The following is a 27414-nucleotide window of genomic DNA, read 5'->3' as shown; positions in this document are numbered from 1 at the left end:
CATCTGGCCACCATATTTCCCCACCATCACTGTGTGAGTATTTAAATGCTGTTACTCTGCCTCAGGTTCTCACACCCTATGCTTTCCCCCTCCCACTTTCTTCTTCTTCTTTTTTTAATATGAAATTTATTGTCACATTGGTTTCCATACAACACCCAGTGCTCATCCCAACAGGTGCCGTCCTCAATACCCATCAGCCACCCTCCCCTACTTCTTTTTATCTTCAAGTTTATTTTTGTTACCCAGCTTTTTTTCATTTGTTTTTAATCATGTATCTTCGCTTTTGCAATTTGTCTCCCCTGACATACTTGGAAATTTGTAGTTTGTGTTACAAATGACCAATTTCTGCCTCATTTAATCACATAGAGCAGGGCAGGAACCAGGCCTATGTTCTTTTTTGATATATCCTTAGCACGTGTATTATCTCTTCTTGCTTAGCTTACATGAAGAAGGAAGCATACAAAGGCACACTTCCATGCTTCCCAGTTAATCTATGGATGAAAAGGTCAAAAGTGTTGGAAAGAGTTTTATCTTTTTTTTAGCTTTCTATTTTCCTTGCCAAATATTTTCTCTTGGCATCTCCAATTTGAGCCAGGTATTATAGGTGAAAATATGTAGAGATATAAACCACCATTAATCACATTCACCCCTTTCTTATAATGACTGTTTCCTCTTTGATTCGCTCACATTGTGTACAAGGGTGTCTTCCAGCAAAGCCAAGCTTGGGGACAGAGGGAGAAGGTTGGTGTGCAAGAGTGTGTAGGAGCAGAGCAGGAGGAAGGGGCTGGGGTCTATGAAAGAACTCTGGTCCAAGGATGAAATGACAACCAAACTTAAAGGAACAGCTACAGTAGAATGATAAAATTTTAATAGATTTTAGGTAGAAATGTGTCTGTTTAAAACAACTTTCAAAAGCACAAGAAATGTTATAAACAACAATTTCAGAGCAATTTCTACAAGGTCTCATTATTGAGTTAGCATTCAAAGATGTGATAGGACGTATTGAGTTGTTCTATTTTTCTCTCCAGGTTTGCAACACAACCACAGACAGGAAACATGCAGACATCTTCTTGGAGAAGTGTGTTACCGAGTCAATAATGAACATCGTGAGCGGCTTCTTTAATTCCCCATTTTCAGACAACAGTACCAGCCTCCAGGTAACGTAAACAAATACAAAAGCGTTCTGTCACATGATTTACTTCCCTCGTTTGAGTAGGAAAAAAGTTTAATCTAACCAGGAAGTCATTTCTCACACTTCTGAAGGTTATTTTTCTCTCATATTTTTTATTATTATGCCCCTGAGTTTACCAAACTTTATTTTAAATAAAAGGGCCCCATCTTCTATCTTCATCTTCTATCTTGAATTATTCCTTCTCCCTCTAAGCATAATAGGAATATTCATTTCAGTATATTGGCCGTGTGCCAAATAGTGCAATGAACAGTTCTTTAAATGAATAGGCATTCTGACTCAATAATTCCACTTTAGTAATTTATCCTGAAAGAATTAGCAGGAATTTATATACTAAGATTTTCATTCAAGCATTTATAGTACTTAAAAATTGATATCAACCTTAAATGTCCATGAATAGAGGAATAGCTAAATAAATTATGGTGTGTCTGTAGGGTGGCTTATTACATAGCAATTGAAAATCATGTTTTAAAAGAAATATTTATGACTAAGGAAAATGATTATGAAGTAATATGAAGTGAAACAGGCCCCAGAATTGCAATATAGGATCATCCAAATCTGAGTGTGTTAAGAATATGGGTGCATGTATACACAGAAAAACTCAGGGAGTAAATATCTTCAAAATCTCGATATTGATTATCTCTACATGGTAGGATTATTGGTGATTTTCATTTCTGTGGTTCCCAAATATGCTACATTGATTGTGTATTACTTTTATAAAAATACCATTTCAGGAGTGGTGGGTTGCTCAGTCGGTTAAGCGTCCGACTTCCACTCAGGTCATGATCTCACGGTTTGTGAATTTGAGCCCCATGTCAGGCTCTGTGCTGACAGATCAGAGCCTGGAGCCTGCTTCAGATTCTGTGTCTCCTTCTCTCTCTGCTCCTCCCCCACTCACGCTCTGTCTCTCAAAAATAAATCAACATTAAAAATTTTTTTTTAATTCCATTTCAATTATACTTTCTTTAGGGGAAACTTTGAAACTATTAGAACCATATGAAATTGTTTTTATAGGTCAAAATTATTATCTCCTGTCTTTCATGTCATATGAAACCAAAGTATACAATCAGTCAAACAAGCAAACCCAAAACACCTCCTCTATTTATACTTGGAAATAAACCAGAGATTATTAAAGTAAATACTTAAATTCATGTCATTGGCTTCAAAAAATGCCAATTTCTTTCTGATTAAGAATATAGTTAAAATGCAAATAATTGGTTTTCTATAGACTCTGGCATGGTGCCTGTCACGAGCTGGGTACATAATAAATATTTGTTGAATGAGATATTCTGTGAATGGCACTGACACTCAAAAAGACCTGATCATAGTTTATTTTGATGAACATTTTTGATAATGCATAAATGCTATGTCAGGAGCATTAATGGTTTAATGGCCTATTTGCATACTTTCTGTTTTCAGACACATCAGCCAGTTTTTATTCAGCTGCTTCAATCTGCCTTCAGGATTTACAATTGCACCTGGCCAAATCCAGCACAGAAATCATCTGTGGAGTCTTGTATCAGAACTTTGGCTGAAGTGGGTAAGTCAGAATGTCAGGTCTTACTTATTTTTACATTTTGTTAAAGAAATTGGGCTTTTGGCTAGTAGGCAATACAAGAGGCTTTCCAGTTTGCAATTTAATAAGAAAGCAGGTATGGGAAAGAGCAATGAGCAGCAAACAGGTCTGAATGTTGCATACTTTTGGGGAGGGGAATATAATTATTCTATTTCTTTTTTTCCAAAATTTAAAATGTATTTATTTATTTTTAATTCTTGTATTTCTAAACTTAAATTTAATATTGTATATGACACTAACATAGCTCCAGAAGATTTTACAGAAAGGAGTTTAGTTTGTTACCTCACATTTCATTATAGAATTGTTTCCTCTGTTAAGTAGCCTGACATCTGAATACCTTCATAGAGCAGTGGGACCTTTTAAGGGTTTTGGTTTTCCAACGTTGTTTGAAATCCATCAGTATTTACTAAGGTTCTGTTGTATATAGAAGACTTCAGAAATTACAAATGGAATGGAAGGTGAGAGGATTACAGCTAAGGGAAGGTTAGTAGATTTTAGAGAGAGTTTCTCATAAATTCCTATTTTCTCTCTTTCTTTCTTTCTTTCTTTCTTTCTTTCTTTCTTTCTTTCTTTCTCTTCCTCCCTCCCTCCCTCCTTCTTCCTTCCTTTCTTCCTTCCTTCCTTCCTTCCTTCCTTCCTCCCTCCCTCCCTCCCTCCCTCCCTCCCTTCCTTCCTCTTTCTCTTTCTTTTCTTTCTTTCTTTCTTTCTTTCTTTCTTTCTTTCTTTCTTTCTCTTCCTTCCTCCTTCCTTCCTTCCTTCATTCCTTTCTTCCTTCCTTCCTTCCTTCCTTCCTTCCTTCCTCCCTCCCTCCCTCCCTCCCTCCCTCCCTTCCTTCCTCTTTCTCTTTCTTTTCTTTCTTTCTTTCTTTCTTTCTTTCTTTCTTTCTTTCTTTCTCTTCCTTCCTCCTTCCTTCCTTCCTTCATTCCTTTCTTCCTTCCTTCCTTCCTTCCTTCCTTCCTTCCTTCCTTCCTTTGTCTTTCTTGCTTTCTTTCCTTCTTTCTCTTTCTTCCTCCCTCTCTCCTTCCTTCCTTCCTTCCTACCTTTTTCTTTCTTTCTTTCTTTCTTTCTTTCTTTCTTTCTTTCTTTCTGTTAAGAGAAATACTGGACTTAAAAAGCAGATGAGCTTGAGCACTGTCTCAACTACTGGTGGTTCTGCAGGCATTGGGAAGGGTAACTTACAGTGTATGTCATCACCGCTGACATTTCTTGAGCAGTCACCTTGTGCATTGCTAAGCAATTTACTTGCATTGTCTCATTTAATGCCTAGATAGGTTCTTTGTTTATTTACATTTTACACTTGGGAAAAACACAACTATCTAGATTAGGTAACTTGACTAGGGTTAGTTATAGTGTATGCTCAGTAAGTATTTGATAAACAAATAAATGATTTACTAATTAATGACCATCTAAATTTTGTCTTTCCTCCATCCGCAAATTGACCTAAGTGACTGTATATTAACAAGATTTAATGACTGATCAATTTTAATTTGAATAAATAACCTAAGATAACCTAAGAGGATCAATTTTAAAATTTTAGAATTAAGGAACTAATAGAGTTCATCTCAGTTATTTATTATAAATAAGTAGTAAACTTGATAGATTTTCTATATACCAAAACGAAACAGACTACACTGTGTAAAATGCATTATTCACACTAACAATAAAAATATTAAATACTTAAGGGAAAAGTTATTAACAAGAAACACAAGAGAATAGTATACTATATAATTCTATATACTATATATAATATATAATGCTATATTGAGGGCTATGAAAATGTATGATAGAGAGCTTTACTATTATTGGATTTAAAACTTCCTTTTCTAGGGATGCTGGCTCTCCTCACATAACTGATAAGCGTAATGCTTCAACACTCAGGAACCCTCCTCCACACACATCGTTCCTTCTCACAGCCTACTTGCGCTTAGGTACCACATGCGAGGCCAGACCCCACAATGGTGTGTCCCCTGGCAGCCTGGCCTCTGATGCCCTTCTATGAAGGGACCCTCTTTACTTCCTGTGGGTGCCCACGGTCTACCTCGAGCTGCCGAGGGACCTTCTTTTCACCAGCGTGGTCCCTGACTCTGTGCTGGTCACTCCTTCGTATGCATACGCTCATCACCTTTCATACCCTGTGCCAGGCTGTCCCTGAGCATTGACACGCTCCTCACCCCTCCAAGTTCTGATTCTCCACCCCTGACAGCCTCCCACACAGGCACCTCTGCTTCCTTTTGACTCAGAAGCTCTGGATCACGTCAGGTCTGTGTGCCCTTCTTGCCTAGTGCAGACACTTAACTTTGCTCTGCTCCTCCTACAGATTCTAGGAATGAATCCTTTAAGAACAGAAAGGAAGAAATGAGGGACGAGGCCATAATATAAAGAAGGACACAAAAGAGAATTCTTACTTTAAAAAGACACACATAACAAAATGTCCAGAAGGATATAAGTAAAATATTAACACTGATGATCTCTGAGTGGTGAAATTATAGGTGTATCTGGTTCTGTTGTTCATGCTTTAGTATAACTTCTTAGTTTTTAATAATATACTTTTAAGCTATAATGAACCATTACCAAAAGCATTTTTATTTGGATGAAATCGTCTGGGAAATATTCTAGTCATTAAAAGATAAAATCCAAAGGAAAAGCAAAGCAATAAGATGATGCTATTTTTTTTTTTTTTTACATAGGAATACATTGTCTTAGCTGCCAAGTATGTTTCTATATTTTACATTTTAAGGCAGCCTGCCTTCTTCTTCCTTCTTTCTCTCTCTGTCCTCCTCCTCTTCCACCTCCTTTTTCTTCTCATCCATCTTGTCCTCCTCCTCTTCCTCCCTCAGTATTTAGCAAATGCAATGGAGGAAAAATACCAGTTGGCTCTACACAGAATGTGGAAAGTGTGCTGTTCATACAGTTAAAAAATTGAGATGAAGAGGGACGCCTAGGTGGCTCAGTAGGTTGGGCATCCAACTCTTGGCTTTGGCTCAGGTCATGATCTCCCGGTTCCTCAGACTGAGCCCCAAGTTGGGCTCTGTGCAGACAGCATGGAGCCTGCTTGGGATTCTCTGTCCCTCCCTTTGTCTCCCCCTCTCCTGCTCGCTTGCTCTCTCTCACTCTCTCTCTCTCTCTCAAAATAAATAAACTTAAAGAAAATTGAGATGAAGAACTTTGAACCATAAGTGAGACCCCACGCCATGCTTTCCATCTGAGTTCTGACATCAGTGGTATTTCTTGTGCAGTCAAACCAGTTCTTGCATAACAGGATGGACCAGTGTTGGAGATTTAAAATAGTCACCAGCACCGTATTAATCTAAAGATCACTTTTTTTTTCTAAGTTATAAGATTTCATTTTCTATCAATCCTCTACTGGCTTGAACCTTATGATTTAGCAGAATATTTTAGTGACTTTTTGTATGCTATAAAGACATGGGTGATAAAGAGTCTAAAAATTAATTATACCTAAGTCTGTAATCAAGGTAGGTTTGGAAGGGTGATGCTTTGGTGTAAAATCTCAGTTTTATCTTTGTGAGAAGGCATGTTTTCTTTCTCTTCCTCATTTGTCCTTTCCACTCGAGCAGTTATGAAGCTCTGGAAACTTTATCTCTATTGTCCCTCTGCATCTGTAGCTCTCCTTCATTCCCTTCCATTAAAGCCTTGACTTCCTTTCTGGACCACTGTAGCAATGCAATGTTCTTGCCTGTCTTTCTTTACTTAAATAAATCTGCTACCAGAGTAATCCTCTTGAAGTGAAATTCTCTCTGTTGATTTATAAACAGTAACAACAAAGTCCCCAGCCTTCAGCACCATCCCTTTGTCTAACAAACTGAGAACAGATTTCTTTCCTTTTTTAAAAAAGTTTATTTTGAGGGAGGAGGGGCAGAGTGAGAGGGAGAAAGAGAATCTCAAGCAGATTCCATGCAGTCAGCACTGAGCCCAACTCGGGGCTCAATCTCATGAACCATGAGATCATGACCTGAGCTGAAACTAAGAGTCGGACACTTCCCATGCAGGTACCTGTGAGCACAGATTTCTTACTGTAACATTCATGGTCTCTAGAGCACAGCCCTACCTTACCTTTCTGACTGCCTTACCTGCTGGTTCCCACACAACTCATGTGACAGCAGACTCAATTATTAGGCCCTAGCCTTGCTCATGCTCTAACTTACTTTCTGTATTTCTGTCTGGTTCTTTTTCTTTTTCTCTCCAGTTTCCACCATTGCCACTTGTCAGCATCTTTCCCATTATTCAAAATGTTTTGTTCTAATTTCTCCATAAAAACCATTCTTAACTCCCATATCTAGAGCTGAGCTTATCCTCCTTTCACCACTCACACTTTTCCTATGGCCTTATTTGATCACAGTTTAGCTCATCCTAAGTCATAACCTTATTTCCCCTCTTAGACTTTGAGGGACAATTATTATGAAGTGCCGACCACAAAAACATTGATAAAAAACTATTGTCTGGGATTAAGAAGGTAGAAAGCAAAGTCTGCTTTGTGATAGTGAGACCACATCTCTTTTTGCTTGGGCATGGATGCTGTTCATAGAAAAACATACTCAAAATGAAAGGTGTTCAGAAGTGAGCCTCCACAGTAGTAAAGTGATCTAAACCCAACTTACTTGAATGGTGATTGCAAACATTTGAAGTATTTAGACAAAGAAGAGAAATCTGAGGGTGAACATAAGAATCTTTTGACATTTGAAGGTGATAAGGAACTTCTTTTACAGGGACAGGGTTATAACTAACATGTGTCAGCTGCAAGAGGCAGATTTTTGTCCTAATATAAAGGATAACTATTTTACAGTTAGTACTCTTTTAAAACCTTAGGGGTCACGTTTGATTTTTCTATGTTGTTCAGGCTCTATTGGCTCCATTTCCAAAATATATCTTTTTTCTTTTCCTTGTGTGACACTCTTCTCCAAATTCACCTTCATGAATCCCTCACCCCCTGTCTCTCTACCATCCATTCCCTACACAGCGGTTAGAACAATCTTAAAATGTACGTCAAGTCGTTATCACTCACCTACTCTCTACTGCACTTGAAACTTGTATTCCTTACCGTGGCTTAGAAAGCCCTTTATTGTCTGAGCCTCGTCTTCTTTTTCTACCTTTCCTTCACTCCTCGCCCAATTCTGCTGGTCCACCCACACTGGCTTTCCTTCTGTTTCTAATCTACACCAGGTTTGTTCTCATCTCAGGGCATTTTCACACGCCATTTCTTCCGTCTGGATCCTCTCCCTTGGCATCCCCCCACCTCGGCCCAATTGTCATATGCTCAGAATGTAAGTTCTCGGTGAAATGTTCCAGAACATTCCATAGACAGTGTCCCACCTTCTTCCTGCTCCTTATCCTATTCTATTATTTTATTTTCCTCTTAGAACTTAACACTGTTTGAAAGCATCTTGTTTGTTTATTTATTTTTCCTTCTTGTTGTCTGCTTCTCTCATTAGAATGTAAACTATGAAAGCAGGGACTTTGCCTTATTCACTGACTGGTAGGTCCTGAAAGCTTCTGGATGATCAGGTTAATGAGTGTTTGTTGACTGACAGTAATTTATGGACTAGGAATTTTGCAGATAGTGAAATTTAGGTTTAGAAAGGTTAAATAACTTGTCCAATTAATAAGTAGTTGAGTTGGGCTTAAAATCCAGGTTTCTCTGAGTATGAACTGTATGCCATACTGTGTTCCCCCAGAAGTCCTATCTTAGGAAGCCCTAAAAAATAAACTAGAACTTGGCAGTTTGGCTTGCTGAGTAGGGATTTACCTGAAATTTTACAACTCAGGTGCAAAATCATTTTTGTGCTTCACCAACCCTTTAAGAATGCAAAGAGGTGCTACAATTTAACACAATTCATATATGTAAGAATTTGTAATATTGGAGAGAACAAAGAGGATACATATTTAAGAAAAAGTCAAGAGAACACTGTTTTTATAAAGCAAATGTCCAGTGCATTTATAAGTTGGTAAACACACTCCTGTAATGCAAATATTTATTACAGATCTTCCTTGACTTATGATGGGGTTATATCCTATAAACACCTCCTAACTTGAAAATATTATAAATCAAAAATACACTTAATACAACCTAACCTACCAAACATCTTAACTTAGCCTAGGCTGCCTTAAATGTGTGCAGAACACTTACATTAGCCTACAGTTGGGAAAATTATCCAACACAAAGCTCTTATTCTTTAATAAAGTGCCGAATATCTCATGTATTTATTGAATATTATACTGAAATTGAAAAACAGAATGGTTGCACCGGTGCAGGACCCTCATGATCACGTGGCTGGCTGGGAGCTGTGGCTCGCTGCCACCTGCCTAGCATTGTGAGAGAGGATTTTACTGCATATCACTAGCCTGGGAAAAGGGAAAAGATCCAAATTCAAAATTCGAAGTACGATTTTTCTACTGAATGTGTCCCGCTTTTGCACTATCGTAAAGTTGAAAAATTGGTAAGTCAGACCACCATAGCTCAAGAACTTTCTGTGTAGTTACATTTACATAACACTTTGCAATTTGTAATGTGCTCTCAAGTACATAAACTCAACTCATTTATTACCAAAAATTCTTAGTTCTCTTCATTATTTGTACATTAGATACAAAAAGTAGTAAAAGACAAGAGCACTTCCTTCATTAGTGCTTACGCTGCTGAGAGCAGTAAGTATTTATTGAGTGTTGGACGGTGTGGTAAACCTTACGATGTGGACATAATTCTTACCCCATCTCATGATGGGGATGTGAGTTCAGCAAGGTGAGGCAGCTTGCCCAAGGTCACACAGGTACATGAGGACAGAGCCAGGATCTTCAATGCTGACACGTGCTACCAGGCATTTGTGATGCCCCACTGTCAAATCAGTTTCAACAAGCATTATTTGTTTTATGCCTTTAAGACACAAAATGCAGATCAAAATGGTAATTTAAGCTGTACATGAAACGAATGCATACAGCTTTCAAATAAAAAGAATGTAAGGAGATTGTGAGTTAAGTTAGTAAGGGTTTGGAGGAAGTCCTTATAGAAAAAAGAGTGCTTCCTATCATTTGTTTGTCTCTTTTTCCTTCATGAATACTCCAGAAATATGCTACAGTTTTATCAGTTACTATCAAATGTGTTGAGGCCTTGATCAGTTGTGCATTCCTTATGTCATGTTCGGTTTTTCTGATAGAACTTCATAAGCATTTAAAGTTGAAGCTGTGGTCAGTTGTGAATGTACCATGTATATCATATTAGGTTTATCTGAATAAACTTCCTAATCTTTTAAAAGCTGAGGTGCTTTTGAATGATTTGTATCTGCAGAAATTACTGGTAGTTACCTCCATTGCTGCACTTTTTCCCAAGTTATGTGGAATTTGAAATTGATAGGAAGATACAGGGTCTTAAATGGTAATAAATGCAAATTCCCAGGTAATGTCATAGGCAGGGGGCAGAGGGCTACCTGGAATAAGATATAAATATCTCTATCATTCTCTCCTCAGTGAGGTAAGTTAAGGCTGGTTTAGGAGCAAGTATGGATGGGGATCTCTGGAATAAATGCACACCGTAAATGCACTGAGATTTGAGAAATGATAGGGCCATTAAGGCCAGGGAAAGTTTTTTTTTTGTTTGTTTTTGTTTTTTATGTTTTTAAATGTTTATTTTAGTCTTGAGAGAGACAGAGCTTGACCGGGGGAGAAGCAGAGAGAGAGAGGGGGATATGGAATCCAAAGCAGGCTCCAGGCTCTGAGCTGTCAGCACAGAGCTTGACAACGGGACTCAAACCCACAAACCATGAGATCACGACCTGAGCTGAAGTTGGACACTCAGCCGACTGAGCCACCCAGGCGCCCTAAGGCCATGTACAGTTTTAAATGCGCTTGGTCAGTGCCTGTTCCTCAGTTTACTCTTTTACATAAAACACAATAGCACATGTTAGAAGTACTTTGAGAAAAAGCATCCAAAAATTACTTCCATATTATTTCACTTAAAAAAGAATTTTGTTCCATGTGTTTCATAATCTTCAAATGATTTGGGGGGGATTAATGTTGGGTACTTTGTTGGCAACAGAATCTTTTTTCCAAATGGAAATTCTGTAAAATATCTTCTACAAATGGTTTGAATAATGAACATCAATCTTCAAGCCAATTTTGCCCCAAAAATTTGAACATGTAGAAAATAGTAACTCTTTGAGAAGAGAAATTCAGTCTCTATTAAACAAATCCATTTTAATCTACCTATGGTATTGTAGTTGACTGTGTGATGAGTTTGACATAATGCACTCCTGTAATTCTGATTTTTCAAACTGTCATTATTACTTTTTAAAAATTAAATCTGAATAAGTTACAAGATGGGACAAAATCTTATAAAATTTTTCACATATTCATTGATTCATTGGATTTATAATGACTGTTCATTATCTGCAATGTTATTATTTTAGTTGTTTGGAAAAACAATCTGTCAAACTGTATTTCCTGTCTTCAGTGAATTTCTAGTACATTGGGAGTAAACAACATGTACAGAGATCACAAAGCAGAATAAGTATCTTAACTAGCAGTGCTAAGTATCCTATCTGTTACAAAATTTTAGAGCCTGAGATAGATAGTGCCTGGAGCCTCTGTAGGTACTCAGTGAATATTTATTACATGAATAAAATAAATGGATGAATACACGTAAATGAATGAATATCCTACTCTTGTCATTGGCTGCATAAGATCTTATTATGGGCCTATATTCTAATTTATTTAAACCCATTGCTGGATATTTATTTTGTTTCAAATTATTTTGCATATGAGGAAGAATAAGGTAAATACCTAGGAGTAGGATTTCTGGGTTATTTATTTTTTATTCATTTATTTAGTTAGTTTCATGTGTTTATTTAAATCCAGTTAGTTAACATACAGTGTAATATTAGTTTCAGGTGTAGAATTTACGGACTCATCCCTTCCATACAACACCTGTGCTCATCACATGTGCCCTCCTAGCCCATCACCTATTTAGCCCATCCCCCTACCCACCTCCCCTTCAGGGAATCTTCAGTTTTTCCTGGGTATTTTAATTTTGACAGACACTGTCCTCTGTAGAGATTGTTTAATTTACATATCACCAGTGATGTAGGAGAGCATCTTCCTCCTCGATAACATGTTGTTGCCAAATTCTTAGATCTTTGCCAATCTTAACATGTCATTATAGATAACTACAAATATTGTTATAGAAGATATCATTCTAAATAACAGTATTGTTATATATGTGTTTCTCTTTTTATGAATGAAGAAAAAAATGTGTCCGTATGATGGAGTCCTTGTTATTTCCTTTTCTGTGGACTTACTTGTGTTTTGCCCACTTTCCCTAAAGGTTTTTTTTTTTATCTTAATATTTTCTCAATCATTATAACCCTTTTATTTATTAGTAAAATATGTTCTTTGCCTATAAGTAACATTTTAAAAAAGTTTTTCATTTGTCATTTGAATTTTTATTTTGTTTTATTTTTTTGGCATGCAGAAATTTAGTTTCTTTCAGGCTTTTTAGGTTTTCTTTCATCTTCAGAATGCCCTTGATCAGACTGAGGCTTTTTTTTTGTTTTTAATTCCTATTGAGAATTTTCATGATTTTGGTTTTTCTGTCTGTCTGTTTGTGTTCTTGGTGTGGCTGTTTACAATTTCAAGCTGTCTGGAATATATTATGTTATAAGGTAGAAGGTATGGAGTCAACTTTATTTTTTCCAGATGATCAGTCAGGTGTGCCAATACTAGTTATTGCATAACCCATAAAATTATAAAATTATTCAATTTGGGCATTAATTGAGTGTATGTTGAGTGCCAAACAGGAAAGATGCATTTTGTATCTTTAATGTTCTTCACATTTAACAGCACTCGTGCTTCAATAGAGACTTACCCTGGATATTATGACATGATACAGAAAAGACACCACACTGCCCACCCCATCACACCTTCTTTGTGGGCCAACTGTTGTGGTTCTTGTGGGCCCACACAGTCAGGCTAGACAACCAACCAAGTGTTCTAATTAGTGCTGATTCTTTCTGTTGCCTTTCTTTCCCCCAACCTGTCAGTTTATCTCTCTAAGCATTTTTTTCCATGGCACCCATCACTGCAATATGTGTGTTCTCAGAGATTTTGTTCTGGCAGACACCATCAGTGATTTTGTCTAATTAAAAGTTTTCACACAATAGGCAATATTTAATGAATAATAATTAGAAGTAGATTTCGATTATATCTTAAGATCACTGCAAAGACTAGTCATATCCAGAGAATTTTCAGAATTTATAAGCCTAATTAGTAGGTTAGCCGAATCATCAAAATACCTGTGAGTCAAGATAGCTCATTTTAGAGAACTAGCTATTGCTAGGCAGAGCTCTACAAAAGATAAATGTATTAATAACAACCCATCCTTTCTACCATTAGTTTTTTTAAGAACTCCATATACTTACTCTCTGACAAAATATCATTAACAAGGTATGATCCCAATTGCATTCTAATTCAGAAGAGAAATAGGAGGATTTCTTTTTTAAATGTTTTAAACTTTAACGTGACTCATTCCATTAAAGCACACAGTTGGAGTTAATGCTATAGGCCAGAAGAGTGACTGGCTGTAGTAAATTCATTAGTTCTCCCTTAATGAGAGAGAGAGGGGGGCAGTGAACAGCCAGTAATCCAAAATACAGCCTAGTTCACATGTTGATATACTGTACTATTCATACCATAATATCCCTAATTTAATAAAAGTAAGATAAATTTGGATTATTTTTTTGGTTGCATTCTAGTTTTTTTAGGTTTTTGTAAGCCTTTTCTTTTTCTAGTCACAATTTTCTTTTCTGCTTTAATTTTTAAATAATATATGGAAAGCTAATTAGCATTGTCAGCTTTGCTTTTGAATTACTATTTATAATATTTTGACAGTGTAGAGAATCTATTTCAGGCCATATCTTTAAAAGGATTCATCTTTTTATAATTGCTTGAAAAATTTTTATCATTATCTCCACAGCTGACTTATTTTAACTCAAATTCTCTTTTCCCCAATTGCATAGTTAATTTTCTTTTATTACTTAAAAATTGTGATCTAGCCCTCGGCTAGAGTTAACCTTAGGCATGACAAAATAGTGTATTTTACTCAGTTAATCTATAATGTACAATTTGTGCTAAGATAGGAGACTAGAAAAATACCAATGAAAGTAGTACAATTTGAGGAAAGCAAGCAAACAAAAACCCCTTTCGGCAAAGTCTGGGACAGTGAATTCTCCTGAAGCTGGTGTGTCCATGCTGTTGGTCATGGTGGAATAGTGGCCGCAACATCTGGGGTGGGTGAGATTCTCCTGAGATGGCTAATTAGAAGCCTGCCCTGCTGAGACGAATAGAAGTGCTGTCATTGGACTGCATCTCCACTGGTGTCATTGGAAAAATATTCATTGAGGGGCACCTGGGTGGCTCAGTAAGGTTGAGCGTCCGACTTTAGCTCAGGTACTCCTCATCTAGCAGTTCACCAGTTCAAGCCACGCATGGGGCTCTGTGCTGACAGCTTAGAGCCTGGAGCCTGCTTCGGATTCTGTGTCTCCCTCTCTGCTCCTCCCTGGCTTGTGTGCTCTCTCTCTCTCCCAAAAATAAATAAATAAATAAATAAATAAATAAATAAATAAATAAATAATTTTAAAAAAGAAAAATATTCATTGAATACTTCTTTGCGTACATTCTATTCACAGCAACAGCACTTCCTTGATGGTCAGTTGCACCTAATGTACCTGATTCCTAAAGGGGAGATACATCCCAATCCCCTCCTCTATTTTTTTTTAAATGTTAGTGTAAACTTGGCTATGATATATTTTGAGGAACATTGAAGTTTATCAATTTTTATTTTTTTGTTGTTTGGAAAAGAACATAGAACAGTATTGTCTTCTGTTTGACTTTCGGATGTTTAGAGCAAGCCCAGCTTATTTGTGAAGGAGCCAGAAAAGGAAGAAAGTCTCGCCAGGGCTTGATCGTGGTGCAGGACTGAGTATTTACACAAATATGTGCAGCTTGGCGGTGTCGAGGCCGTCTGTCCTTCAGATGGAACAGGAGTGAGGTTGCTCTGCTGTGTGTGATGGACATAAACAGCGACATTGTATGCTTTGGAAAAAGGACGTTTATAATGAATATCGGGAAAACATTCACTAGGGAAATCTGGGCAGTGGTACGATTAATTGTTTAGGGTTGCCTTAGAGCTTTATTATTTCCTTAAACTTCAGCTAGAGCTCTTGTTTAAATCGGTAACTTTTTATATTGGTAGCTAAAATTACCTGTTTTCAAAGAAGTTTCAAAGTATCTCTCAACTTCAGAGAATTTTCAGCAGCATAACTAGTATTATTGCTGCTTCCATTAAATGAAGGAAGCCGTATTCTCTCTGTCTCTCTTTATTCTTTCTTTCCTACTTCCATTCATTTAAAAAAGTCTCCCAGGGACTATCACAATATTTTTTTTTTAATTTTCTAAATGTTTATTCTTTTTTTTTTTTTTTGAGAGAGAGAGAGAGAGAAAGAGAGAGAGAGAACAAGTGGGGGAGGGGCAGAGAGAGGGAGACAAAGAAACTAAAGCAGACTCCAGGCTTCGAGCTATTGGCACAGAGCCTGATGTGGGGCTCGAACCCATGGACTGTGAGATTATGACCTGAGCCCAAGTTGGATGCTCAACTGACTGAGCAACCCAGGTGCCCCAATCACAATAACTTTAAATAATATCCTTACATCTCTGTATCTTGATTTAACAGCTGTAAATAATGTCCATATCTCCACGCTGAAAAATGAGGAACTTAACATGTTGACTTTGTTTTTATTTCTTCTCTCCCACTCTGTGTTCTAACTATTGTTAAGTAGATTATTGCTTTTACATTGTTATGATTTATGGAATTTGTATTCTATTTGGAAATATAATGAAATATTTTATAGGGTGATAAAATTTAAAAATCAGTGATCAGACCTTACAATATTATGAGATGTAAATATTTTTCACTCTGTAACCATTAGAGACAAGGATGTCATGTAATGATATTGAAACTTTTCCAACTGGAAGGAAATTTTCCAGCCATTAATGTCTAATGGATCTTCTTTCATTTGTGTCTTGCTTTATTCTCTTCTTCAGGTTCATACTCAGTTGCCATGATTTCTCATATTCACACTGACATTTTCTTGGATTCCTGTCTCTCTCTCTTTTTTTTTAGTGATTTTCATAGCTGGTTTTGAGAAAATTTTCTGAGACATGTTCTGAAATGTTTTTATTTGAGTATCACTTTTGATTTTCAGTTTAGATGGGTGTAAACTCCTAGTTTCAAAGTTTGTTGTCCATTAGCTCTTAAAGGTATAATACTACTGATTCTAGCCTTCAATATTGATGATGAGAAGTTTGGTGCCAGTATTTTTTTCTGTAGGAATCCTATTTTTCCCCCCTAGGAGTTCTTGCCATTTTCTCTTGGCTATTGGCATTTATATTACTTTCATAGGGCCACCATAACAAATTTCCAGAACTAGGTGGCTTACAATAATAGAAATGTACTATTTCACTGTTTTGGAGGCGGAAAGTCTAATCAAGATGTGAGTGGCACCATACTCTCTGAGACTTCATACCTTTCTCTTAGCTTCCAGTGTTCCTTGGCAGCCCTTGGCATTCCTTGAGTTGAAGCTGTGTACGTCCAATCTCTGCTTTCATCTTCACGTGGCGTTCTTCTGTGTGTGTGTGTGTGTGTGTGTGTGTGTGTGTGTGTGTGTTTCCCTTACCCCTTTCTTATAAGGACACCAGTTGTATTGGATAAGGGCCCACCCTAATTTAGTATTACTTTATCTTAACTTGATTACATTTGCAAAGACCCTATTTCCAAATAAAATCACATTTACAGGTACCTATGATTTAGACTTAAATATTCTTGGGAGGCACAATTCAACCCACGATAGCATTGTCAGTTTTTACCAGAATATGGTCAATATGCTTGCTTATTTAATCCTTTTAACACACAGTGGGCCCTTTCAGTCTGAAGACACAGGTCTTTCTTCAGATCAGGTAAATTGTCATTTATTATTTTCTTTTTCTTTTTTTTTTTTAATGTTTATTTATTTTTGAGACAGAGAGAGACAGAGCATGAATGGCGGAGGGGCAGAGAGAGAGGGAGACAAGATTCGGAAGCAGGCTCCAGGCTCTGAGCCATCAGCCCAGAGCCTGATGCGGGGCTCAAACTCACGAACCGTGAGATCGTGACCTGAGCTGAAGTCGGACGCTCAACCGACTGAGCCACCCAGGCGCCCCTTATTATTTTCTTAATAATTTTTTCCCTTCCTTTGTCTCTTACGTTTTTTGATGAAACTTATACATTTTAGATATTTGACTTCCTGGATGACTCTTTCTGTTTCATACTCTCTCTGTTTTATTCTCCCTTTTCATCTTTTATGCTTTATGTTCTAGAAGATTCTTTGACATTCCCCGATTATGAACTTGGTATTTATTCTTATTCTCTTCTTTTTCAGCCAGTTTGAAATCTTTATATGTGCAACTATATTTTCATTTCCAAGATTTCTTTATTTTTCTGATTTGTTAATTTCTCACATTTTGCTAATTTGCTAATGCTCACATTTTCCGAGGATGATAATTAGGATTATTTAAATATTTTTTGTACTTCCTTGAATCATTTCTGTTTTTTACTGGGGCCAGTTATTCTTTTTTTTTTTTTTTTAAGTTTATTTATTTATTTATTTTTTTTAATTTTTTTTTTTTAACATTTATTTTTGAGACAGAGAGAGACAGAGCATGAATGGGGGGAGGGCCAGAGAGAGAGGGAGACACAGAATCTGAAGCAGGCTCCAGGCTCTGAGCTGTCAGCACAGAGCCTGATGCGGGGCTCGAACTCACGGACCGCGAGATCATGACCTGAGCGAAGTCGGACGCTCAACCGACTGAGCCACCCAGGCGCCCCAGTTTATTTATTTATTTTTGAGAGAGAGACAGAGAGAGGGTAAGAGAGAATGTCAAGCAGGCTCTGCACTGTCAGCATGGAGCCTATATGGGGCTCCAACTCACAAACCATGAGATCATGACCTGAGCCAAAACCAAGAGTCAGACATTTAACCAACTGAGCCACCCAGACACCCCATGGGGCCAGTTATTCTTGATGATAGTTTTCCCTGTGATTCTTGGTGGTGTGTTCATGGTTATAAAGGTCTTTAATGACTACATGGGCTCCACTTAAGTTTTGAGGGGTTTCTCTACTAGCATTTCCTGTATAAATGACAGGTCTGACCCAGAGTTCTGGGTGAGGGGCTGAATAAATGATACAAGCTTTCCTTTGGAGTGTGTGTGTGTGTGTGTGTGTGTGTGTGTGTGAAGCAGAAGACCAGCTGAGAATACTGACAAGTGTTAAAATAGGAGAGCTTTGCTCAGGGGTTAGAGTCTTTTGTATATTTTCTCTTTTTGCTGGAGCTGCCTCTTCTCTCTTCCCTGTTCGACTCCTTATTTGATGAAGATCTTTGGAGTTACTTCAAGCCCTGTTCTGCTTCTCTGTCAAGTCCCGACACCTTCATTTGGCATTCTTTCCAGACAGGTATTTCACTTTCATGAGAAAACATTTCTGCAGTTCCCTAGCTTTATCCTCTGGATAAAAATTGCTGCTGCTAACTTCTCTGCTTATGCTAGTGAGAGGGAGGAGGGCCTTGGCTTCCCAGTGGTTCACATACTATGCTTTAGTGAGTTGCCCTGATGACTCCCCTGTACCCCATTACCACTCTTGGTGTTCATTCACTATATTCTGAGGAAGACCTGTTCTAACTCTTAGCTCTTGTAGAGTGGTGTATATTCCCTCCTTTTCTGAGGGACCAGTCATATCTTCATTCTGCTTGTAAAAATGCCTCAACATTTCTGTTTTCCTTATGGCAAGTATTCTCATTTTTCAGTACTGTGACGTAAGTCTGATGAAATACACATTTCAGTGAATTTTGGGAAGGACATGTACCACGTGCCCTCTTCAAATGCAAATTTTTAAATACTCTTCAAGTTTTTATTTTTTTCTTCAGATGTTTCACTAGCTGGAATTCTGCATGAGTGCTCATGTGTGTGCATACACACATGCACATCAGTTGTACTAATGAGAGGACTGGCAGGATTTTATCATGTGTTTTGTGTCTCCTTTCGTATTTTCCTTGGCAGTTGGGAAAGTACAAATTTTCATGGTTGTTATACACTGTTTTTCTATATTGATGCTCTATGAAGTTCATTTCAAACATTAATCATCAAGAAATCAAATAAGTTCTTGAATGTTTAATGAGCCCAGTTTAATAATCGGTCATGAGAATTGAAATACTTTCAGGTTAAATGCTTTTGTACTTACAGAAAAGAATTTAATGGCAGAGTTTAAAGATTTGATTTTTTTCTTTTTTTCCTAGTTTTACTTAAATATAATTGACATCTTATATTGGTTTAGGGTATACAACATAATGACTTAATATATGCATATATTGCAAAATGATTACCACAATAAATTTAGTTAACATTCATCACCTTAGGTAGTTAGAATGTTTTTCTTGTATGAGAACTTTTAATATTTATTCTCTTTAACAAATTTCAAATATATGATACAGTATTGTTAACTATAGTCACCATACTGTTCATTACATCACAGAACTTATATTTTTTTCTTTTTTATTCTATGCTTATAAGACCATTTTAGTAATGTGTAAGAAGCTTTAGTCAGATTAAGAGAAAAATATTTTAAATCTTTCTTTTTCAGCAAAGAATCGCGGGATTGCCATTCCAGTGGATTTGGACAGCCAAGTGAATACTCTTTTCCTGAAGAGCCATTCTAATATGGTGCAGAGAGCAGCTATGGGTTGGAGACTATCTGCTCGCTCTGGACCACGTTTTAAGGAAGCTCTTGGAGGTCCTGCTTGGGATTATAGAAACATCATTGAAAAGTTACAGGTACAATAATAGCATGGAATGGCTTACTATTTTCTAAATTATAATTTTTAATATATGTAGTAACACAAATAAAATATGGTTAGAAATGTCAAATTCTAATTGGGGACCAGGCTTTACTTTACAATTCTCTACCAATACTACTCTTTTCAATTTTTATTAATGTTTGTTTATTTATTTATTTATTTATTTATTTATTTATTAATATAATTTGTTGTCAAGTTGGCTAACACACAGTGTATACAGTGTGCTTTTGGTTTTGGGGGTATCTTTATTTGTTTTTGAGAGAGAAAGAGAGACAGAGCATGAGCATGGGAGGGGAGACACAGAATCCAAAGCAGGCTCCAGGCTTTGAGCTGTCAGCACAGAGCCCAACACGGGGGTTTGAACTCACAAACCGCGAGATCATGACCTGAGCTGAAGTCATGGACACTTAACCAACTGAGCCATTCAGGCTCCCAATACTATTCTTTTTAAAAACATAGCTTCTATGTAAAAGTTGTTTAGTTATTTTTAGTGAGTATGTATTACTTAATGTGTTTGATAGTATAGTAATGAGTTGTAATATCAAAACAATACCATAATAATAAGATTTGGAGAAATAAGTTACTGTAAATTCTCATGTAATAAATTAAATATTCATAACCTTGTTTCAGTTTATCTCTTAGTATTCTCTTCTAGTCCTATTGGTGAAAATGATGTAACCACCTTTAGTCCCAAATTTTTTTTTTTTTTTAAAGGATTTTTTTTTTTTAATTTTTTTTTTCAACGTTTATTCATTTTTGGGACAGAGAGAGACAGAGCATGAACGGGAGAGGGGCAGAGAGAGAGGGAGACACAGAATCGGAAACAGGCTCCAGGCTCTGAGCCATCAGCCCAGAGCCTGATGCGGGGCTCGAACTCCCGGACCGCGAGATCGTGACCTGGCTGAAGTCGGACGCTTAACCGACTGCGCCACCCAGGCGCCCCTAGTCCCAAATTTTTTACATAGTATCCCAATCCTGTGTTTGGCCTGGACATTCTGGGGACATCAAGTAAAGAGAGACATTACATTCATTTACTCAGGCTGCCATCACAAAATACCACAGACTGGGTGGTTTAAGCAACAGAAATTTATTTTATCATAGTTCTGGAGCTAGAAGCCCAAGTTCAAGGTGTTGGCCCAAGTTCAAGGTTTCTTTCCTTCTGAATCCCCTCTCCTTGACCGGGTGGCCACCTGGTCACTGTGTCTTCCTGTGGTCATTCTTCTGTGTGCGTACATGTCTGTATCCTAATCGCTTCTTGTTGTAAGGACATCAGTCATATTGGATTAAAGCCTGCCCATATGAATTCATTTTACCTTAATTACCTCTTTAAAGGCCCTATATACAATAATAGTCACATTCTGAAGTACTTCAACATATGAGTTTTGTTAGGGAGACACAATTCAACCCATAACAGAAATCTTCCCACCCACATAATTGTAGACGATTTCATGGAGTCAATTAGGGTATGGTTTAAGGAAATTGTTTGGCTTGGAGAATAGTCAAGACATGAACTGGAATAAATATTGCAAGAGGTCACATGTAGAATAATTGGTAGAGGTCCAGAGTTTTAATAGCTGAGTGTTATATGTGATTAAAAAGACAAGTTAGACTCAGTATGAAAAGCTTGAAGGCTATGAGTCATTAAAAATTTGGTGGAAATGTCATTATAAGTGATTAAACAGTTACTAGTTTTCAGGAAAGAATTATCAGGAAGAGACTAGAAGAGGACAGATTGGTTAAGAATCACTAAATATCTCAGCCAGGTGGCGGTATGAATGAAACGAAGAAAAAGGCCTTGCATCCAATAATGAAAGCAGGGTCAACAGACCTGGTGGCTCCTAGATGGAGATAAGAGAGAGACAGTGAGAGGCATATAAGAGGCACTGCTGTTTGGAAACCGGGTGATATTATTAAGACTTTTTATTGTAGCAGGGAAGGAAAGAATACAGTAAAAGGAGGTTGGCCATGTTCATTGATAATATGCTGAATCACATTAACAGATTGTGAAATGTATGGGAAATTAAGTCTATATTTGGAGATATTAGTTGGAGCAAGGACAGCAGATGGTGTTGCTAAAAGAGAGAATATAGTGATAGGAAAAACAAAGAACATCTTGTAAGAGGCCAGGGTGGCAGAATGGCCAAGTAAGAGAGACAAATGGCAGGGTCAAAAAGGAGAGGAGTCAGGTTCGTGAGAGCCAAATGAGTAGAACATTTCAGAGAGAGATGGACAGAAGTGTTAGCCAGCATAGAGAAGGAGTGCCTTGGACTTCTTTTGGAACACTCACTGGCATTCATTAAATAAATATGTCTTTGGTGAAAACAATACCAGCTACTGTGTGCTGGAGATAGAGCTGTGGGCTCTGGGCTCTCATGGAAGGTCTGTCCTCACCCATTACATGGATGCTTTAATGTTAGGTAATTAAAACTATGAGGGGCACCTGGGTGCCTCTGTCAGCTCAGCATCTGACTCTTGATCTTGGCTCAGGGCATGATCTCAAGGTTCATGAGATAGAGCCCCACGTTGGGCTCTGCACTGACAACAAGGAGCCTGCTTGGAATTCTTCCTCTCCCTCTCTCCTGCCCCTCCACCACTCATGTGTACACACACGTGTGCTCTCTCTCTCTCTCAAAATAAATAAATAAACATTAAAAAAATGCTATGAATAAAATAAAGCATGGTAACAACATGGTGAAGAAATACTGGGAGAAAGATCTTTTAGCAGGGAACTCTACTCTGTTGAGGTGACATTTGAATTGAGATTCGAATTAATGAAGAGGAATAATCTATTCAAAGATTTGAGGACAGAGATTTTTATTGGGAGAAAATAGTAAATTCAAACGTATTTAGACCGGAATGAATTTGGCAGTTTTGAGGAACCAAGAGAAGCCCATTGGGGTGGAAGTTTAGTGAGCAAAGGAAGAGAGGATTATGAAATTAGGAACTCAGTCATGTAGAGACTTGCTTGGTAAGGCATTTGGATTTTATTCTAAGTGAGATGGCAAATCATTGGAGATTTTTCAGTAGAGGATAAGCATGACATGATTTACTTACTGGATTTTGAGAGATAAATAGATTATAGGGTCCAGACATGGAAGCAGTGAGTCTGTTGCATTAATTCAGGCAAAGGATGATGGCAGTGTGGCTTCAGTGGATAGTGATAGTATGAAGAGAGGTAGATGAATTTTGGATATGTTTGGTTGTAAGGCCAGCAGGACTTGGTAGATGGGTGGTTGAGTTGTGGGTGTTGGAAAGAATAGAGGATATGATATGATTGAATCATTTGCTAAGATAGGAATGGGAGAATTACAATCAGGGATTCTTTTGGGGGGATTTTAAGTGCGAGATATCTGTTTACATATCCACGTGGGTTTGTCAAACAGGCAGTTGAATAGGAGTCCAGAGTGGACATCTTGGCAAGATGTCCATGGAGGAAATATAAATGTGGGATGTTCAAGCACATATAGGATATTAAAACCATGGACTTGGATGAGATCCCTCATAAGAAACGACCAGGAGCTACTGGGAGTTGGCGGTGGAAAATAGAGAAAGTATGATGTCACAGAAGCCAAGAGCAGAAAGTGTTTGACAGAGTAGAAGCAAGTGTGTAAAATGCTTAGCAGTGGTTGGGTAAGATGAGGACAGCAAAATAAACACTGGGTTTATTAATAGGGTGATGATTGCAGCTAACTGGTACTCCACAGTAATGATTACAAACATGTATCAAGGAATAAAAAGAGGCCAGGATGTGTTAGAGGAGGTTCTACATACTTACCATTAATTCTCCCGGCAAACCCATGTGATTGGGAGTATAATTATCTCGACTTTTAATATGGGGGAATAACAAGTTAGAGAGATTACATATTGCCCATGATAATAAACGATGAAGACAGAATTCACATCATAGGAACCTGAGCACAATTTGTTTAGTAAATAAAATGAAGAGAGGTAATCTGAAAAATAGGCACCTTTTAGTGACATTTTATTAAATATGGTTATAGTTGATAAGCAGATTTTCTTCCCACCTTATATAATATCTAGTTTCCGATTTATGTTATTTCCTTCCTGGTAGTTTCTTTTACCTGTCGTCAGAATTTTCTCAGAAAGCTTATTAGAATAGTTGAAGTAGAAATGGTCATTTTTGCTAAAAAGGAAACAAAGAATCCAGCAAGAATTAACTCCCGAAACCTAGACATAAGAAATGAAGAGAGGTGGTACCCCCATCTGTGCTGCTATAGCTGAAAGTAACAAAAAGCAATTGACACCAGTTTTCTGCTTAACAAAATATGTCACAGGTATGGGTGAAATTACTCCTGAAACCATCATTACACTATATGTTCACTAACTTGGAATTAAAAATAAATAAATAAATAAAAGGAAAAATAATATTGCTTTATGTGAGAAGATTTTTTTTTTTGTCTTTTAACACAGTTATTTTAAAAACAAAAAAGGGATGTGTTAGTCATTAAAGAATGTTCAGTAAATTGTCATTGCCCACAGCCCATTTTAGAAACATGTCGGTGCGAATGCATTCAGCTATAATTAACACGATTTTAACTAAAAGTGGCTTAAACAATAAAAAAAAATACATCATTCCACATAGCAAGGAATCTGGAGTTGGGACTCTTCCTGCATTGGTTAATTTAGTAGCTCGATAGATCAAGGCACTGACACTGTTGGTCTGTTGACTTTCAGCTTAAGGCTGGTCTCCAAAGGTCTTATGAGGGCTGCCTCACATTTTGGGTTCACATTCTCAAGCTGTCTTGAGAGCCTTAGGTAGTTTCCAAAGAGTATGCCTCTTCCTCCCCTAACACACACCACCGTCTCTGCTTAGCAAGCCTCACCCGATGTCCTGTTAGCCAGGACTGTGTCACATAATCATGCTTAGACTAATCACTGGGAGGGGAACTGGAATGACCATTATTGGCTTATACTAATCAACCATGACCCTAGGCTGAGGGGCCTCATCTCCCTGAGGACGTTGCTCCCTAATTGAGAAACAACATGGGAATTCTGTTAGCAAGAAGAATGAAGAAAAGCTCTTGGTTAGGTGACCAGTAATGTCTATCAAAAAATGTAATTTGAGGGGCACTTGGGTGGCTCAGTCAGTTGAGTGTCTGACTTTTGATTTGGGCTCAGGTCATGATCTCATGGTCGTTGGATCACGCCCCACGTCAGGCTCTGCACTGGGCATGGAGACTGCTTGAGATTCTCTCCCTCCTTCCCCCTTTGCTCTTCTCCCTGCCTGTGTGCTCTCTCTCTAGAAAAATTGAAAAAAAAAAAGTAATTTGAAATAGTATTAAATGTCATCAAATCCCTGTGAAGTGCTAATACTGCTTCAAATATCATATCAAGGAATTTCCCTGTTGGAAGATATGGTTAGTTCCAGATGATCAGAAACACATAGAGAATCTTTTTATTTTTTAGCTGTTCCTCAAAAAATATCCCACTTTAGCCTAATTTGCTGAATACCTACCGGGTCTCTGTTAAAATCCTAGATACTATAGGGCTCATCACAGTGGCTTTACTGACTTTTCACTTTATATATATATCCTTAGAAATCATCTACCTACCCACCCTTCTCTTATCTTGTAAATGAAAAAGGTGGCCCAAGCAGTACTCATATAGAAAAGCAGGGGCGCCTGGGTGGCTCAGTCGGTTAAGCGTCCGACTTCGGCTCAGGTCACGATCTCACGGTATGTGAGTTCGAGCCCCGCATCGGGCTCTGTGCTGACTGCTCAGAGCCTGGAGCCTGTTTCCGATTCTGTGTCTCCCTCTCTCTCTGCCCCTCCCCCGTTCATGCTCTGTCTCTCTCTGTCCCAAAATAAATAAAAAAAAAAAAAAAAAAAAGAAAAAGAAAGAAAAGCAGACTGTACTTAAAGCACAGACTTTTGATGCCATGGGAAGGTAGGGTGCATCTCTGAAATTCCAAGTCTCATTTCTGGTTAGTATTCTTAGGCCTGTCATATCTTAAAAGTATGAAGTCTGATTTAGATCTTCACATGGGTTCTCTTGTGCTTTATTTCTCAGGATGTTGTGGCCTCCTTGGAACAACAGTTCAGCCCAATGATGCAGGCTGAGTTCTCGGTGTTGGTTGATGTGTTGTATAGTCCAGAACTACTGTTCCCTGAGGGGAGTGATGCAAGAATAAGATGTGGTGCTTTCATGTCCAAGTAAGTGTGTACAATCTGAGATTCTGCTTGTGTTACCAAACTAAGACGGCCTCTAACACATTTCTGCTTTTTACTCTGCTGGTACATAATGATAGTCCACAGAGTACGTGAAAGGTCTGAAATGCGTGTTAAAATATACTTCCAAAATAATTAACTTGATTCAATTGAAATTTCTCTTTGATGAAGGTCAAGTTATATTTTGCTGAAATTTCCTGAAAATGAAATGTGTCCTTATTGGGCACAAAATTTCACATGCAATTGTTTTTTTTTTTTGGTTCTAATTCCTCGCTATAACCATATGGGGTGACCTTCCAAAAGATTCCTGTTTCACGTCACTTATTTTCTTTAACAGAGAGGAAGGAAGGGGAACTAGCATTTATTGAGGTCTTACTGTGTGCATCGTTGTCCTCTGTGTGCTTACCTCTTGTATCATCTATCTGCACAAACACTCTGAGAGATTGACATCTCAGCCTCATTTTAGTGGTGAGAAGGCTGAGGCATGCTTCAGATGAAGAGCTGTGACGTCTCGGCCCAGCACTCGGCCATGCTGCCTTGATCTTCCTCATCTGCAGCCCTCTCATTTACTTATTTCTCTCAGCATTTTTTGTGGAATTGTCAGATCTAGTATAGCTGATGTGTTTATCCTAGAATATTTCCATTTTTGTGGTAAATGAGCAATTCTCAAGGAAGAGCTGCAAGTTCTGACAGAAAATGTAACCAGCTCCAGAAAAAAAAGAGACATATCATAATGCTGACGGCGCTCATTGAGTAATTCACTCACGACGGCCGGTCAGGTGTACTTGGTCTTCTTGGGAAGAGTATCTGGGTGGACAGTCGGAGGAGGCTGCCAACCCCTTGACCATTATCCATCACAGCTAATTCCTGTCTCATTGAGGACATTGCTCAAAGAGGTCTCAAAACCCCTCTGTTGACTGTGATGCACTGAGGCAGAAATGGAAGGATTGGGGGACACAAGAAGTGTGTTCTTGCTTTTTCCAATTAAAGCTGGGAGTTGCAGAGAGAAAACAAGATACAGGATGAGAAGAACTGACTACAGGAATCATGTTGAATGGGTGGTATTTCTGTATTATGGCCTGAATCATGGATTCTTGGCTCTAGACCCTCTCTGTCTTATAGGGACTGGAAAGAATGTGTTTGTCTGGACACTTGCCAGTCTCCTAACAAGAATTTTTAAATGAAGAGGTCCAGAGTATCTGCAAAACTGATTACTGTGGAAGCCATTAGAAAAAAAATTCAGTAGAGATATTGAGTAGTAATTCAATATGAAAAATAGGGCCTTTGGGAAATATCCTTTACCTCCTGTGAATGTATATCAATGCATAGAATATTAATTAGGAAGTGGGTAATAAAAATATAAAAAATAAAAAGTGGGTAATAAATGAGAATTTTAACTCCAGGAAATTCATATGATACTACAGATATATCCCAGAGGGTTGATAATCTAGAACAGGACGGGCAACCACTGGCTTCAGGGTACACTGGTCCTTTTGATCATTTTTACAAATAAAGTTTTTTGAA

The 27414-nt window shown here is 37.8% G+C and overlaps 1 protein-coding gene across 5 annotated transcripts in view; it reads left to right on the top strand.

Moving 5' to 3' along the window:
* Positions 1–27414, top strand: part of ITPR2 (inositol 1,4,5-trisphosphate receptor type 2) — a 500503-nt gene that overhangs the window by 243150 nt on the left and 229939 nt on the right. For all 5 annotated transcript variants that reach the window (XM_047065390.1, XM_047065392.1, XM_047065391.1 and 2 more), the window contains exons 33-36: positions 1029–1157; positions 2609–2729; positions 19489–19679; positions 25733–25875. In XM_047065390.1, coding sequence (XP_046921346.1) covers positions 1029–1157; positions 2609–2729; positions 19489–19679; positions 25733–25875 — 584 coding nt within the window. The remainder of the gene's footprint in view (positions 1–1028; positions 1158–2608; positions 2730–19488; positions 19680–25732; positions 25876–27414) is intronic.

This window comes from Lynx rufus, unplaced genomic scaffold, assembly GCF_022079265.1.
Source record: "Lynx rufus isolate CCGP_SWC_20201006 ecotype Redwood Valley unplaced genomic scaffold, mLynRuf1.p SCAF_7, whole genome shotgun sequence".
Classification (NCBI taxonomy): Eukaryota; Metazoa; Chordata; class Mammalia; order Carnivora; family Felidae; genus Lynx; species Lynx rufus.
Note: the sequence above shows the minus strand (reverse complement) of the source record. Positions and strands in the feature narration are given on the sequence as shown.